At 41.9% G+C, this 16,189-nt stretch overlaps 1 protein-coding gene across 1 annotated transcript in view; it reads right to left on the minus strand.

Moving 5' to 3' along the window:
- The window catches only part of LOC108797816 (pyruvate carboxylase, mitochondrial-like), a 433,030-nt gene that overhangs the window by 280,832 nt on the left and 136,009 nt on the right, over window positions 1–16,189 (minus strand). Inside the window, exon 7 of the mRNA XM_018569492.1 lies at window positions 5,246–5,397. Within this exon, the coding sequence (XP_018424994.1) occupies window positions 5,246–5,397 (152 nt within the window). The remainder of the gene's footprint in view (window positions 1–5,245; window positions 5,398–16,189) is intronic.

The raw sequence follows: 16,189 nt of genomic DNA on the forward strand, positions 1-16,189 counted from the left end.
ATAGAAGTAATTGCTATTGCAGTACAGTTCACACACAGTGCATTTTGCCTCATTTTATTCACAGGGAACATTTTTGCTCTATAATATTAATTAAGGCAGCAACATACAAGAGACGTTTAGCAAAACAATGCCTGCAAAACACCCATTGGCAGGTGCAGGAAAACCAAAAAACCTGTGCCTTAAAGCACAGCTATAGTTAGAAATTTTTTTTTAGCAGGCAGTGTTTGGTAAAAGAGACTTCCTTAGCTCCACTGCAAATGTACAGGGGTTACAACATCAGTGTCTGCCCAAGGACTGAAGTAAGAAGAGACACCTGACCTGAGAAGCACAGCAGGAGAAGATGGAAATGATGATGAACAAGCAGCAGCAGATGGTTGGGATCTTGCATAGCAGGAGAAGAGCAGACCCAGAGGTAAATATTCCATAATGTGTAAGTATTCTGTTCATACGTGCACATTATGGAAAAATGCTGCCTCGGCCCCACCGCAAGTATTCGCATTAACATGGTGAATACATATAACCACATGCATTTTATTTTGTGAATAGAACCTATAATGCAACATCCTCTGCTCTATTCAAATGTGGATGCTATGTGGTTTAGAAGATATGACAATGGTGATAAGACCCCTTGTTTACAACCTTTAGCACCTGTAGTTAACATGAACAACCTGGATACATTTTTCAAAGAGTTGATGTTGTTAAAGATAGAACAAATCAACCTGGAAGAAACTTGTGGCAGTAGGATATTAAAAAAGTGCAGTATGACAATATTTATTAATAAGAGGTTACATGGAATCTGGTGAGTGTGTTTTGCATACTTGAGCAAGGAGGTGTTTATTCGCTGGTGTAATTAAACAGCAAATGAGCAAAGAAAACATTTCACTGGGCTCTATTTTTTTCTTCGGTTTCTTCTTGTATATGGACTGATGTATTTCTATGGACACCTATGAATTTGTGGGGTTATTATTATTTTTTGAAGTAGGATTTTATGCATGTACAAGGGAGAATCAAAAAGTAAAAGGCAAAATACATTTAATGGCTTTAACAGAATTGTGAGCACATGGACATATCTAATTTCCCCATATTCCCCATGCTAGAGGATGCACTTGTTATATTATTCAACCAGCTTCGGCATTCCTACAGAGAAGAAGCTTTTTGGCTGCTGCTGAAGCCAGGCGTGCACCACTTCCTTTACTTCATCATCTGAGGCGAACCGGCAACCACGGAGCACCTACTTCCTTTTGCTCTCTGGGTCGTGCCCCTATGTCTCATCGCTGGTAACAATTCTCTCCAGAATAGTCCCATCTTCTTCATATTGTCTCAAGAACTGGGTTGCAACCTCTACACTCTGTTGTGTGTGCAGAGCAGTAAGCTGTTTGGGAAACCATTCAGCACAGATATTCCTGTATCCCAAGTCATCCGACACTATGTATCACAATCAAGCGGCTATGGTGGATCTGGACGGCAGCTGCGGAACTAATTTGGTAGGCTGAATGGGATTCGGTCAGTCAGGCGACTTCCTACACACTCAGTGCGCTAGGAAGTCGTTCCACATCATGTATCCCAGCCTTAGTGGAAGGCAAGTTACTGCAGTGATGGTGGTCTGATGGGACTGTAGTATGATCCAACCAGAGGAGCTATAGATTGGTTTAACTGCACACACAACCCCGAAATCTATAGGCTGCCTCTAACACCCAGTGCATCCAGGCAATACTGAGGAATATGGACTAATGCTGATGTTCTTTACACCCAAGTGACAACAGTAACGTGGAACTGGTGCAAGTAGATAGACATATAGCGTAGGTATGTAATCGTTAGCAGTATCTCTCAATACACTTCAGTTGGTATGTAAACCTTCAGTAGCAATTTCACAGGCATATAACTTCAACAAGTATTTATCAGCAGTAGTATCAGGTAACTGACAGGTAGTTCAACATAGGGCTAGAGCCCAGATACTTGCGGTTCAGCTGTTCAAGCTGTGGGGGATCTGTCTCTATCCTGCGTGGCTGAGAGGAGCTGTAACGAGGAGAAGTGCCAGCAAGTGCTGCGATCTGGACAGGGTGTGGGAGCCGGACTGGTTCAGTGGAGACAGTGGAGGCAATTCGCTCGACGTTCCACATTGACTGAACGCCGAGTGATTGCCTTCACTGGGTTTATGAGAACCACGCCGAGCCCAGGGGGCGGAGCCCCGCGTGACGTCACGGCCGGAGCGCCGCGTGACGTCACGGCCGGAGCGGCCGGGGGTGCCGAGGACGAGCCTGACACTATGACAAATGTGGATCCATAGCAGATATCCAAATGTGCAGCCAATTGAGACAACTTTATGTGTCCGTCTTCTCTAATCAAGGCATCCACTTTGTTGATGTGGTCTTTTTTAAAGCTGAAGTTTTATCTGCCCTTATGTTGCCTTCCCTGGTTCTCCCCCCATCAACATGTTAATGCAATTTATAAATAAAACCTTTCTTTTTTATTACATACCTTATTTTATCCCCATTGATGTCATCACTGGATCTCTGTACTTCTCTATGCTGGTTATGGCTGGTAGATGGTGCGACAGTAATGTGATCTGCGGGATCCCTTGTGCGTCCCTGTGCCTTTAAGGGAGGTTGGGCTTCCTCCTGACAAACCTGCATCCAATTTGATCTTTTGCCATATGTGCTCCAAGATAGAGACTCTCATAGTTTAGAGTTAGGACCGCACTATTTAGAGGTGCCTTGACGCGGCTGTGCGGCTTTCACATTTTCTGCAGAAGACATGTATCTAAACCTCCGTTTTTAACCTTATCGATGAGACAAGTTTTTTTTGCATGCTGGTTTGTGAGTGTGCTGGGAAAACTTTTTGCTGTTAGTAATGTGATCTGGCACACCAATACTAAATTAGAGAACCCCATCAGTTGTGTAAATGTATCTTATAGTTATGATTACATCAGGCTTCACATTACACATATGTGTTTAATTTTGTTAAGGGCTAAAATCCAGCCTCTGTAAATATATATATATATATATATATACATACACTTGATCCCCAGCACAATCAGACCAGACATGGTGGGTTTAGAAGGTCCAGAGGGCTAGAGAGCCATATTGCCCCTTTGCTAAGGTGGGCATACATCACAGGTATGTCAAGTACCTCTATACAAAGCTAATTTCATAACACACAATAATCTATTGTTTATCAGGTGGTAAAATGTAAGTATATCAAAATACTAAAAGCTACTGTTGTGAAAATGACACTCTAGGAGGGACAGATGAGAGGTTGTAAACCATTTCAGCCTTCTGTCACAGCTCTCCATGCCTTTCTGATTGAACAGAGGGCTGCCTTAGTGACACCCACCTAGAGGGCCCACAAAAAGCTGCTGCACAAGGCAGCTGGGAAGCTCCTGTGTACCATCAAGAAAAAGCTATTCTCAACAACAAGAACAGAACGGTTGCTTGAGAGATACAGCTCAGATTAATTTTCTGTTTCATTTCCTAGACTCTACTAGAACTCATAGAACCCAGAACTTTGCCAAGCACTTTTATTGTTATCCTTTTTTGTGTATTGTACTATTTGTTTCTCTTTTTGTAACATCTTTTTTTCTGTGTTTTTTTCTGCACCATTTATTGTATTAAAACAATCTTTTAAAATCATTAAGTTTATCTCTATGCACTAAGAACTTAAAGTTTCATTGTCTCTGTGAAGAACACTACCATATTGTAAAACCTGTTATATTCCTGTCTAAAAGGACAGTGGATACTTCAGGTATTGCTTTTGTTTGATTTGTCACAGCAACTGCTGGGAACAGTGCATGGTTCCATTAAAACATGTGGTTGCTGCTTGACACATATCATATGATGATTACCAGACCAGCATTCCCTCATTAGTAGAGACGCTCTCCACAAGCTCTAATTTTTACTTATTAAATTAAAAAAAAAATAAAACACAAAAACATTGTTCATCCTCTCTGTATCACTGAGACTTTTAGACGCCTCTCCCTGTGTAAGACTTTTTGTTTTTCTTTTCAGTTTCTGGGCATTGCAACTGATCGATGTTGTAATATTTCCATGCACTGCTCATACCAACTCTGTACTTCATCTGCTGTACATGATAACTGTTGTATTGTTGTCCAATTTGTGCCCTGCCTTACCCATCTTGATTGTATACACCTATGAATTTGGGCATTGCCCTTCCTGTACTGTTGTATTGTTTTTGTCTTTGTTGCTATGATAAAAACTCAATAAATTATTTGTTAAAAAAAACATGTGGTTGCAGCTATTATTCTGTGTAAAGGGTTACTGCGGAGTTAACCAACCCCAGTGACAATTGCCCTTAGTCTGCTGGTCTTAGATTGTTTATCCACGAGCTGGGAGACCTCTTAGTGATGGCATGGTAGGGTCGGAACTGTATCTCATCATTTGTTAGTGACAATACTGTGGGGCTGGACTGGCCACTCCATCACAGAAGGGCCTGTACAAAGCTTCCTGAAAACATGAAATCACCCTGCCTCTATGATCCTTCCAAGTGTCCTCACCCCTTATGCAACCTGAGGACTGGTTCTTGGTAGGACTTAAACAAATATGAAAACACATGGGTGGATACAGTGTTAACGAGTAGGCATTTCTACACAGGCTGCATTTACATGCAGACTGCCCTACGTAACATCCACATGTAATGCTGAGCATCTGTGACTGAAAAAAATTAAATCCAATTAGGAGTGGACCAGCGACAGTCAGGCTGCAGAAGAAAGGCTAGATATCCTCCAGCCAGGAAATGATTGAGGTCACAGTGTGCAATGAAATCGAGCAAGCAAATTCAGGACAGGAAAGGAAAGGAGCCTGTACAAACTGTGCAAGACTGTGAGTAAGGCTGCTCCAGCTTAGGCAATACATTTGACTTATGACCGCAAAAAAGTGTTAAAAGCGTAAATATTTGGTCATTTAGTATTATGTCAATTTTACTAATTATGTTCACAAAAAATGTAGTTACACTAAAATTAAAGATTTTGAGTTTTTTCTAGCTTCACCGAGCTAGCTTGACTATTCGACTATCTTAATGTGCATGTATCACTTCTCTCTCTTTATATATAAAATGTCTAAGTATATGCAAATACAGTTTTCAAGCAGTATTATTAACATATGATGTTTAACCAAATTTTCATATTATAAAGCTGACAACAGATTAACATTTACAGTTCCGAAGAGATTTCTACAAACCATATTTAAAACAAAAAAATTTGCGTTAGGCATCTTAAATGCATTTCTCTTACCTGCTTAGCTAATTTAACAGAATCATGAGTAAGTTTATCCCGTAACTGAGGGTCAAGCTGAGCAGCTGGTGCTATCTCTACCACCTTCTGATGCCGTCTCTGGATGGAGCAATCACGTTCATACAGATGCACTACATTGCCATATTTGTCACCTGGGGTGGAAAGCACATTGAAACAACCTGTTAGCACCACACAAGCTGCTAATAACCAGATTTTTGTATTTATCAAAACAGATTTCTGCCATCAATAAGACTTTCAAATATGTGCTATGATAATTTACAAACTGGAACATCAATTTACATTTTAAGTAATCATATAATTGTGTAATACTTTGCACTATCAGAGCTAGAAAAAGTGGGTCGCCAACAATCCTCCGCCACCTGACGCCTAAATCCTTTTGGATTTTGTTAAAGTATGTGCATCATTGGATGATGATATTTATTTTTTTATATATCTATTAAAACTTCCTGTGCTCCTATGTCAGTAGTATGGGACTCCCTAAAAGCCTACCTTATTTTTTTAATTAGGGATGCACCGATATATTGGTCAAAAATTGCACTATTGGCAAATTGCCAAAAGTGCAATTTTTCTGCCGAAATAGCGGTGCATCAGTGATTTATCTCCTCCCCGCTGGGCGCTGCTCTGTGTCCCAGCGGGGAGAAAAGAAACTGTCACAGGCGGCCGAGCGCTGCAAGAGGAGATTGCTGTGAGCAGCTGGTATCTCTCCTCCCCGCACCACTCAGCCTCCTGTTACAGATCAGGAGAGCAGCTGTGTGGGTGGAGATAGCCAGTGCGGACACAGGAGGCTGTCTGGCAGTGCAGGGGAGGAGTCAGCTGTCAGATCGAGCTCTCAGCCTCCTGTGACAGTGTGTCAGGATGGAGAGCGGGTACAAACACTCAGCGATCAGTGTTTGTAAATAATTGAAGACATAGTAGGTTTACTATATCCTCAATTATGAATGAATGGGAAGCGATCTATATCACTTTCTGTTCATTCATGATTGTGAATATAGTAAACATACTCTGTCCTCAAGTATTGAATGTAAAGGAACACTCAGTATAGAGGATTCCTGTTCATTTACAACTGGGGATGCAGAAAAAGAGATTGAGGGCTCTGTGTTCTCAATCTCTTTTTCTATTTTAAAAGGGAAATATCAGGGGTCTAAACAGACCCCTGATATTTCCCTGAAGCCTCTAAAAGTAAAGCAAAAAATAAAAATATGTAAAAATATAAAAAATGTAAAAGTTTATAAAAAATAAATACAAATACAATATTTTTAAAAAGTTAGAAAAAAATGAATTTTCAGTTTCAGGTCCGACATTTTTTTTTCATTTCGTTTCGGTTTTGACATTTTCATTTCGGTGCACCTCTAATTTTCATCAAGCATATTACTAACATTAAAAATACAATCAGACAGTTTGAACGCATGGCCCGCCAGGCTGTTACAGATAGTTTACATTCTCAGTCCCTCTGATACCACACATAAAAACTGGACCAATGAAAGACTTGGAGTCACTTTTAAATCAGAAAACACATTTTTCACTTTATTTGGGCTCATGGCAAGCTCATGGTTCAGATAGCTCATTCTCAACAGCCTACCCCTTTTATTGGATCAATTAGAGATTCTTTTGGTTCTCTCTGCTCTGATAAACATCAAATCCTAGGAGATGTTTTCCCAATTTTACAAATCTCTATCTGGCATGTATTGTTTTATCCTACTTTGCCTCCCTCTGATCTAGAAGCCCCAGTTACTCAAGAGGAATTGGAATGAGCAATCACTAGTATTCCAAATGGAAAAGCCCCTGGCCTAGATGGCCTTCCTATAGAGGTATATAAAAACTATAAACTATTTAAAGATGCATTGTCTGCTGGTAGCCTTTCTGATACTATGCATTATGCTACTATTAATGTATTGCCCCCAAAAAACAAAGCTCTTCTTCTCAGGCCAGAATCCTACAGACCAATCTCTCTTTTAAACAATAATATTACTAAAGTGTTGGCCAATAGATTGTCCTCCAAAATCTCATCCATCATACATTCAGATCAGTCAGGCTTTCTACCGAATAAATCCACTGCCATAAATATATGTAGGGTTTATTCAAATACCTGCTGATAACGCTGGCAACAGAGCACTTCTAGCATTAGACATAGCAAAAGCATTTGACAGTGTTGACTGGCATTATCTGTGGGATACTGTGTCTAGTTTCCATTTTGGACCTCAATTTTGCAACTGGATTTGTCTTTTATACCATGCCCCCTCAAAAATGCCCCCTGCAAAAATTAACAACTCCCTCTCCTCTATTTTTCATTTGCAAAAAGGTATCAGACAGGGTTGCCCTTTATCCCCTCTACTATTTGCACTCTTGATGCAATAATTAGGCAATCATCAGATATAGTGGGTTTTAAAAGTGGTCTTGAGGAAGACCAACTCACGTTAAAGGAGAACTATGAGGTGAGTGCTTTTCACTCACCTCATAGTTCTAGCCGACCTGTGACAATGAGACTGTCACAGGTAGGCTCAGTAGATCGGGAGGCGAGCGAACACATACCGGCGTTCGCTCACCTCTCGATCCTGTCACGGCTCTCTGCCGTGACAGGGGAGGGGCTGGATTCCCCCCTCCCCACTCCAATCCGCCAGCGCTGACTGGCGGAACGGACGTGGAGGGGGCGGGTACAGGTGGATCTGCCTCTAGATAGGCAGAGCCAGCTGTCAGTCACGCAGCTGGGCGGATCCCGGCACAATTGTCGGGATCCGCTTCAGCTGCGGCGTCTCAGTATAACGCGAGCAGTAGCTTGCGGTATACTGTGGAGTCTCAGTATACCGTGAGCTACAGCTCGCGGTAGACTGAGCCTAGGGTGACGGGAGGACGCTAGTTTGTGTCCTCCCGTTACCCTAAGGAGAACTATGGGGAAAAGCCTTAACCCCATAGTTCTCCTTTAAATGCAGATTATACTCTTCTTTTCCTGGCGGATACCCAATGCTCACTACTTAGTGTAATGGCCCACCTATCTGAATTTGCTAAATACTCCGGCCTGTATGTACACTGGGAAAAATCTAATCTCCTTCCTATTAACTAGGGATGCACCGATATAGCAGCCGCCGAAACATATCGGCCGAAATTTGCACTTTTGCCTTAATGCCGAAAGTGCCATTTTCCTGCAGATACATCGGCACATCCCTGCTTTCTTTCCTCCCCGCTGGGCGATGTTCTGTGTCCCAGCGGGGAGGAGAGAAAGTGACAGCCGGCTGAGCGCTGCGGGAGGAGAGCGCTGTGAGCGGCCGGTGTCTCTCCTCCCACACCGCTCAGCCGCCTATCACAGTCCGGCAGAGTGGTGTGTGGGCGGAGACAGGCCGCGCTGTCACAGGAGGCTCAGCTCTCCTCCCTGCTCCGCTCGCTCAGCCTCCTGTGACAGCGTGTCAGAGAGGAGAGCAAACACTCAGCAACCACTGAGTGTTTGTAGATAATTGAGGACATGGTATGTTTACTTTATCCTCAATTATGAATGAATGGGAGTGATCTACATCACCTCCTGTTCATTCATAGTTGTAGTTATAGTAAACATACCATGTCCTCATGTTATCAATGAACAGGAACGCTCATTCCTCTTCATTGATAACAGGGGGTACAGAAAAAGAGACTCTGTGTCCTCAATCTCTTTCTCTTTTAAAAGGGAAATATCAGGGGTCTGTTTAGACCCCTAATATTTCCCCAACGCCCCTAAAAGTAAAATAAAAATATTTAATAAAAAATGAAAAAGTTTATAAAAAAAAAATATATTTGAAAAAATTCAAATAAAACTTTCGGTTTCAGCCTGACAATATTTTTATTTCGGTTTCGTTTCGGTTTTAAAATTTCTATTTTGGTGCACCTCTACTATTAACCCTTTACCTTCTCCATTAGCCTCAACCCTGTCTCACCTACAGATATGCTCACAAATCACCTATTTAGGGGTTCATATTTCCCCTAACCTTACTTCCTATTGCACTCTTAATCTTTAGTTCTGAACTTTTATAACAAAAGGACCCTTTGTTATACAAGTCCACAGCTCAATGTGCAGCCTGGCTCAAACTGCCTCTCTCTATAGTGGGCAGGGTTAACCTTATCAAATTGATATGGATGCACCAATTATTGTATATACTGAACAATTCTCCAATTTGGATTACTTCTAAAATGTTTAAGCAGATTAATAGTATCTTTAGGCGACAGTGGAGAGCACTTTCTACTCTGCTTGTTAGTAAAAATTTGCTCCATATGTGAAACAAAAACTTCCAAAACAGAAGAGTTTCCATAGGAATAGATGAACTCGGGGTCCCAGATCCCCCAAAGAAAAACCTGAGAGTGAAGCAGGGGTTTGCAAGGATTTACAGGAGGGAAAAATTGAGCCTGATCTAGGGGTGGGATACTCTCTCCCACATGTTGCACAGCCCACCTCAGTGCCAACTGCACCAGCACGACTCCACCTAACAGTGTCCGCCATGACCTAGCTCCTAAACCCTGAAACCACCAAGCTACCAGGGATGAATGGGGGTCCGGGGAGGCTTACCACCCCCCGAGAAACGAGTTTCAAAGTGCAGCTGCTATGTCCACTGTGCTGACAGAAAAGCTGCCTGGCGAGGTCACCTGCCACCTTTAGAGGTAGGGACCCACACACAGCATATAGAGTGACTGTTGATGTCAGTGGGAATCAGTGTTGCTGTGTCATAGAAAAAGTCCTGCCTCTCCCATACACAGTGGCTGCTTTTAAACACTGTGGTTGCTTTGTGTAAAAAGTAAATAAAGGTAATAACACTGCTGCTACGTGAGAAGCATCACACCAGAAGGCCAGGTGTGAGGGAGAAGGGGAAGGAGGAGGGAGATGAGGCTGACTGAAAACTGTCAGAGAGAGGGGATGGTGGCAGCTGTTACTTCTCTGCCACCATTAAGTGTAGAAAGATGCCATTAAGTATAGAAATAAAAGGGAAGTATAGTTACCTGTCAGGCGAACTACGCAGAGCACTTACCTGTCAGGTGAAGTACGCCAAAGCACTATTGATTGAAGGTCAATGAAAAGTGAAGATTAAAAAAAAATACCCTACTAGGAATAAAAAATAGAAACAAATATCCCCAAGTAGAGAAATAGGTCCTTACTCCTTGATGCTAGGCAAAATCTGAGCTGCCTTGGATGGGGGTGCGGTCACTAGCAGGAGCTGCCCCCGGAGCTGAGTTTTTTTTTGTGCCTAGCTTCCTACTCCTGCAAGTGGCGGTATAACCCACTGGTATATAGATCAAGATCTCTGTTGTGTCCTTCTATAAACAAAAGAAAAAATACCATTTACTAAAACTGATGACCCTAAATTATAACAGACCTGGTGAAATAGTGTGATTCTGGTAGATGCATTTAAGCATGACCATTACAAAAGATCACTGATGGGATGTAAGAGATTTTTTATTAGTCACCGATATGTTTGAAGAGACAACGAAAGGCCAATAATGTGTTACAAGAGACTACTATAAAGTAATGAAAGATGACAAGAGACCAATAACATGCTAAAATAGATAAGAGACTAACCACATGGTTTAAAAGACCTACCAAATAATGTTGCTGGGATTTCTAGTTTCATATCAGCTGACCTTTTGTTAATGGCATCAGTTAGTTTACACATGTTTTCTAATGTTGTCCTATAACAAGCAGCCTAATATATTGCAAAAATGGGGGCAGGTAAGCAGAGATTAAAGATGAGATGACAGAAGGGGAAAGTGTGGTTAGTTCTGCTAACCTTTCTGTTTGCTCCAAGATATTATAATTCTGCTTGTTACAGGACAGCATTAGACAACTTCCACAAACTACCTGATAGCTGTAAAAACAATGGTAAGCTGATATGTCCCAGCAGATTTTTTTTGGTAGCTCTTTTTAAACATTTGGTTTAGACTTCTCTTTTAACACTGGTCTATTGTCTCTAACAGCTCATTTAGTCATTTTCCCAGTGGCCTTTGGAGGGTGATTTTTCATGCATTGAACAGTATTTGGCAGCAGGAAAGGTACAGTACAGTACACAGGATCTTTAGTCTTAATACTGGGTTACAGCAGCTAACTTCAGGTGACATTTGCAAGAAAAAGAGCTACAGGGACAGCCACTATATAAGCCCTGTCATGGTGCGGCCATAAAAATATGCACGTAACGTAGGTGGCCGCCTCTTCCATGAGACACTCGCTCCGCACACTTGGCCCGCCCCTCCGTCTTCTTCACTGTCCATTGCCTCCCGCATTAGTGACAGTGGCCGCTCCTCCCTCTCTTCAGCACATTTGACTGGCCCCTCCCCACCCGCAGCTTTGGACACATCTCCCAGTCTGCACCATCAGTCACGTTGGGACCACACCTGAAGAGCCAGAAGCAGGTAGGTTCTATTGGCAACTAACAGGTTAAGTGGGAGCTGATAGTATAGTTAAGGGGCTGTGCAGTTAAGATTTCTAATGCCTCGTTCACACCACACTCAGTGCGTTCCGGCCCTATTGTGGCCAGAATGTACTGAATCACATTGCAGCCGGCTCAGTTTGTTGTGGGGCGGGAGGTCGATCGCATTGCGGCGAGAGGGCATGGCTGTGGTGCCATTCACTTCAACACATCGCCACGCCTTCTGGCCGCAATGCGATCGGCCGTACGGGAACGCAAGGCACTGTCAGAAGTATTGGGGCTAAAAGGAATCAAATTAAAGGCCTATACATATTATTTTACATATTTTTATATGGGCATTATGGGGACCATCTTTGTCTGTCTGTCATGAGGTGAATACAAGTTCATTCTTCCAGGTCTCACAGAAAATTTTAAGAGTCTTACCAAATAACTTCACAGGTCATAAATTGTGGGGTCCTAGACAACAAACACAAGATAAGGACTGGTCATGGTGCCAGACTGTGTTACAATGAGATTGATGACCTTCACGTCTTAACTTAAGACAATGAACAAGAGACTGGAATGTTTAATTTTTTCCCCCTCTCATTACTAGAAAAAGGAACTCATTTAAAAGTTGCCTTATAAATAAATACTAATTAATTGCAAGTGATTATATTAGCAATAATTTCTATTGTCTTATTATATTAAATGAAGCATCTATATGCCTACTTAATTGAATAATTTCAAGTAAAAATGTTTTTTATATATATGTACTTTTATAATAGCCAACCTATATTCATTGTATATTGTTTGAGTGTACTCACTGAAATATATTAGTATGTATTATTAATATGGTGGGTTTCTATTTTAAGTACATAGAATTAAGTGGATATACAGAATTTTTATCAGTGAAACTATATGTGGAGAACCACTGTGTCTTGGTACCAATTACTTCACTCTCAAGGTATTTGGAGGAAAAAGTTTAATTGCCGTGGTTTAGACTTTCTTAAAGCTGTATATCCATGAAGAGACGGTAAGGAGGACAGATGTTGCCATAGAATAGACCACCCTATTATATTTATGGCTTAGGTCAGAGGCTATCTTTTATGAAAATAGTAGAATTTTAATTAAAAATCTAAACTCATACAGTCCAATAGTGCCCCCTTTAGGTAATTGAAGGGATAGGTACATAGTAAGATGATGCCCTATCTGACGTCATTAATTACATGGAAGACAAATTCACACCCACATTCCTTGGGGATAAAATTTTAGAACGGAAAGAAAAGAAAAGAAGGAAGGAAAAGCAGAAAGGAGGAGGAGGTACATAGTCTGTGTTGGTAGAGGTCGGAAGGATGACGGCTGACCAAGGACCAGAAAATTTCTTGTTTCTGAACTGAGACAAAGCTGACATCTCTCAGGCAAAAGATATGGCAATTTTTGGTAAAGTATTAATTTCTATTTTTCTGTAGGCAATTGACTAGCCATATGTATATCTGACTAGACCATTTAGTCCTCATAGCATCTAGATTGAATTGAGATCATTTTAAACTGCAGTATAAATTATATCTTTCAATCTTGGGGAGAAATAAACAAATCTGTATAATCTCCTGGAAGCTGATTTCAGTTTCTAGTCAATGGTTTAGTTATGATGTATACTTAAAAAATAATTTAGTGGACATTTGTCTTTACCTTAAATATAGTCTTGGCTTTTAGCCAGTTCTGTGTATGGTACAAGTGTGTTCATGCGTAGTAGAATTGGAGCTTGAGAATATCTGTTGAGCTACTGAGAAGCTACTAATTGTATTCAAGAAGTTACTCAGTTTTGTTACATTAATATTTTGGAATAATATCCTGTGATTGCATTTTCACATTACCTGTGTTATCAATATTATTTAAATTTGCTGATCCATATTCTTTGATGGTCACCAATTATATTTTTATTATCATTCTGCACTGATTTTTAGTTAATAAATATATATATTTTGCACACTATTGTATTTATTTTGTCTTCAGGTTAGCGCAAATAAACAAACTCAAATTATTTTGATTTGTGGAAATAAGTTGGGAATCTCCTTCATTATAGATCCTTGCTTGTTTGCATAAATATAAAACCTGTTTTTAGCAGTATACACATTCTGACAGCACATCAATGCCTGCGGTCCGGTCAGAAACAATAGTGCTTGCAGCATTTTTTTCTCACTGAACTGGACCGCAGGCATTGATGTGCCTTGCGTTCCTGTGCGGCCGATCACATTGTGGCCGAAGGGCTGCGGTGCCATTCACTTCAACACACCACCGCACACCCCTCACAACAAACTGACACAGCCGCAATGCACTCCAGTGCGTTCCGGACACAATAGTGCCGGAACGCACTGAGGATGGTGCGTACAAGGCCTAAGAGCCGGTTCACACCACAAACAGTGCATTACAGAGTGGTCAGTGAACGCACTGTATCGCACTCCGGCCGGTTCCCTGCGTTCGGTGGGCGATCGCCCGCACCCAACCGCGTGGCACATTAGTGCCTGTGTTCCGGTCCAGTGCAATCTGCAAAAATGCTGCAAGCACTAATTTTACAGATTGCACTGAACCAGAACACAGGCGCTAATGTGCCACGAGTTCAGGTGAGGGCGATTGCAATACGGACGGGGGGCATGGCTATGGTGACATTGACTTCAATGCACCACCACGCCCCCTCCCGCACCTGAACACAGATAATGCCTAAATCAAAGAATGCAATGTTTTAGGACGGTGTTTAGGGTTTGTTCACACAAGTTACAGTACAGTGCGTCCCAGCACGGTTAGCTGGAACGCACTGTATCGCATGGTAAACTCCCCCATGTGTTCTGGGCTGGGAGGGGCCGTGAATTGAAGTCATCAGAATGCGGAAACCACAATGCCTGCATTCCGGTCTTGTGCGTAAAAATAGGGCATGCAGCATTTTTTTCTGATCGCACTGGACCAGAACGCAGGGATTTTTGTGCAGGTGAACACACTGCAGGCTGGGGGGGGAGGGGGGTTCAGGGGGGCACTGGGGGACATCTGTATTGTGCTCTGGGGGACATCTGTATTGTGCTCTGGGGGACATCTGTATTGTGTTCTGGGGGACATCTGTATTGTGTTCTGGGGTACATCGGTATTGTGCTCTGGGGTACATCTGTATTGTGCTCTGGGGTACAACTGTATTGTGCTCTGGCGGACATCTGTATTGTGATCTGGCGGACATCTGTATTGTGATCTGGCGGACATCTGCATTGTGCTCTGGCAGACATCTGTATTGTGCTGGGGGTACATCTGTATTTTGCTCTTGCGGACATCTCTATTGTGCTCTTGCGGGCATCTCTATTGTGCTCTTGTGGACATCCGTATTGTGCTCTTGCAGACATCCATATTGTGCTCATAGTACATAGTATTTTATTTTTCAGAGTACTGTACACATCAGCTATTTAGGCAAAGGCCAATCCATCTGTAAGCCCTGGGAAGTTCGCACTTGGGCTGCTTGACATTTATGATATGAATGACAGTTTTTATCCAATATACGGGCAGATATATTCTGAAGAGTTGAGATCCTGAGGTGAGTCATCTACATTTTTGATGTGCCTAAAAGTCAAAGTACTGTGCTGTGTGGGTGATGTACAGCCTGATGTATTGGTAGTTCACAATCGCAAGTTTTACAACTTGAGATTGTAATCTACCAATACTTTAAGATGTACATCACCCACACACTGTAGTGAAGTGTTTTCTGCCTACTGAAGTGGATCACGTTGGTACTGATCAAGGTACTGTACTTTGTTGGTCATGCACGGCCTGATGTAGGTTACAATTGCAAGCCGGCAATTGTGAGAGAGTGTGAGGACAGAGAGTTGGGGGGAGTAGGAGTGTGTTATTCAGGTTATAAATATACACTCACCCAATCCTCGGTCCTTTGGTGATGACTGCTCCCCTCTCTAGTTTACTATTTTATTTATGGAAAAAATATAAGTGCACACTCAGTACAGTTTAGTCAACATCTGATTGTGAACTTTACTTTGCATTTAGGTCCACTTGTAGCCGTCAACAATCTCAAAGGCCTTAGTTTTAATAAAATGAGTGCAGAAAAAAGCAAAAATTTACCATTTCCATGTGGAGTGGGAAGAAGATTTTTTGTCACTATGTCCTCTTCTAAATGTATTTGATCTGCCAAACAAGTATAGCTATTCCAAAAAAAGAAAATGTGGAGGGACATTTTAGGACACTTCACAAAAATTATGATAATGATTTCCCAGCAAGAAGTGAGCTTAGAAAACAAAGGTGAAAGAACTGAAATCCCAACTAATGGGTCAGCAGTCACTTTTTACACGACCAGGCCTAAAAGCAAAGGCAGCCACGGAGGCATCTTTCCGGGTCAGTCACACCACTGCCAAACATAAAAAATCTTTGCAAGATGGGCAAGTGATAAAATATGCGTTTGTTGAGGCAGCATAAAGATGAATAAATGTCACCAGCACACAACCAGTATTGCAGTCCAAAGAGTTTGTTTATTGGAACCTCATGTCACCAAATCGAGTGCTTTCGGGGCCACGCAGGGTCCCCT

This window comes from Nanorana parkeri, unplaced genomic scaffold, assembly GCF_000935625.1.
Source record: "Nanorana parkeri isolate BGI_ZX_2015 unplaced genomic scaffold, ASM93562v1 scaffold1343, whole genome shotgun sequence".
NCBI classification, from domain to species: Eukaryota; Metazoa; Chordata; class Amphibia; order Anura; family Dicroglossidae; genus Nanorana; species Nanorana parkeri.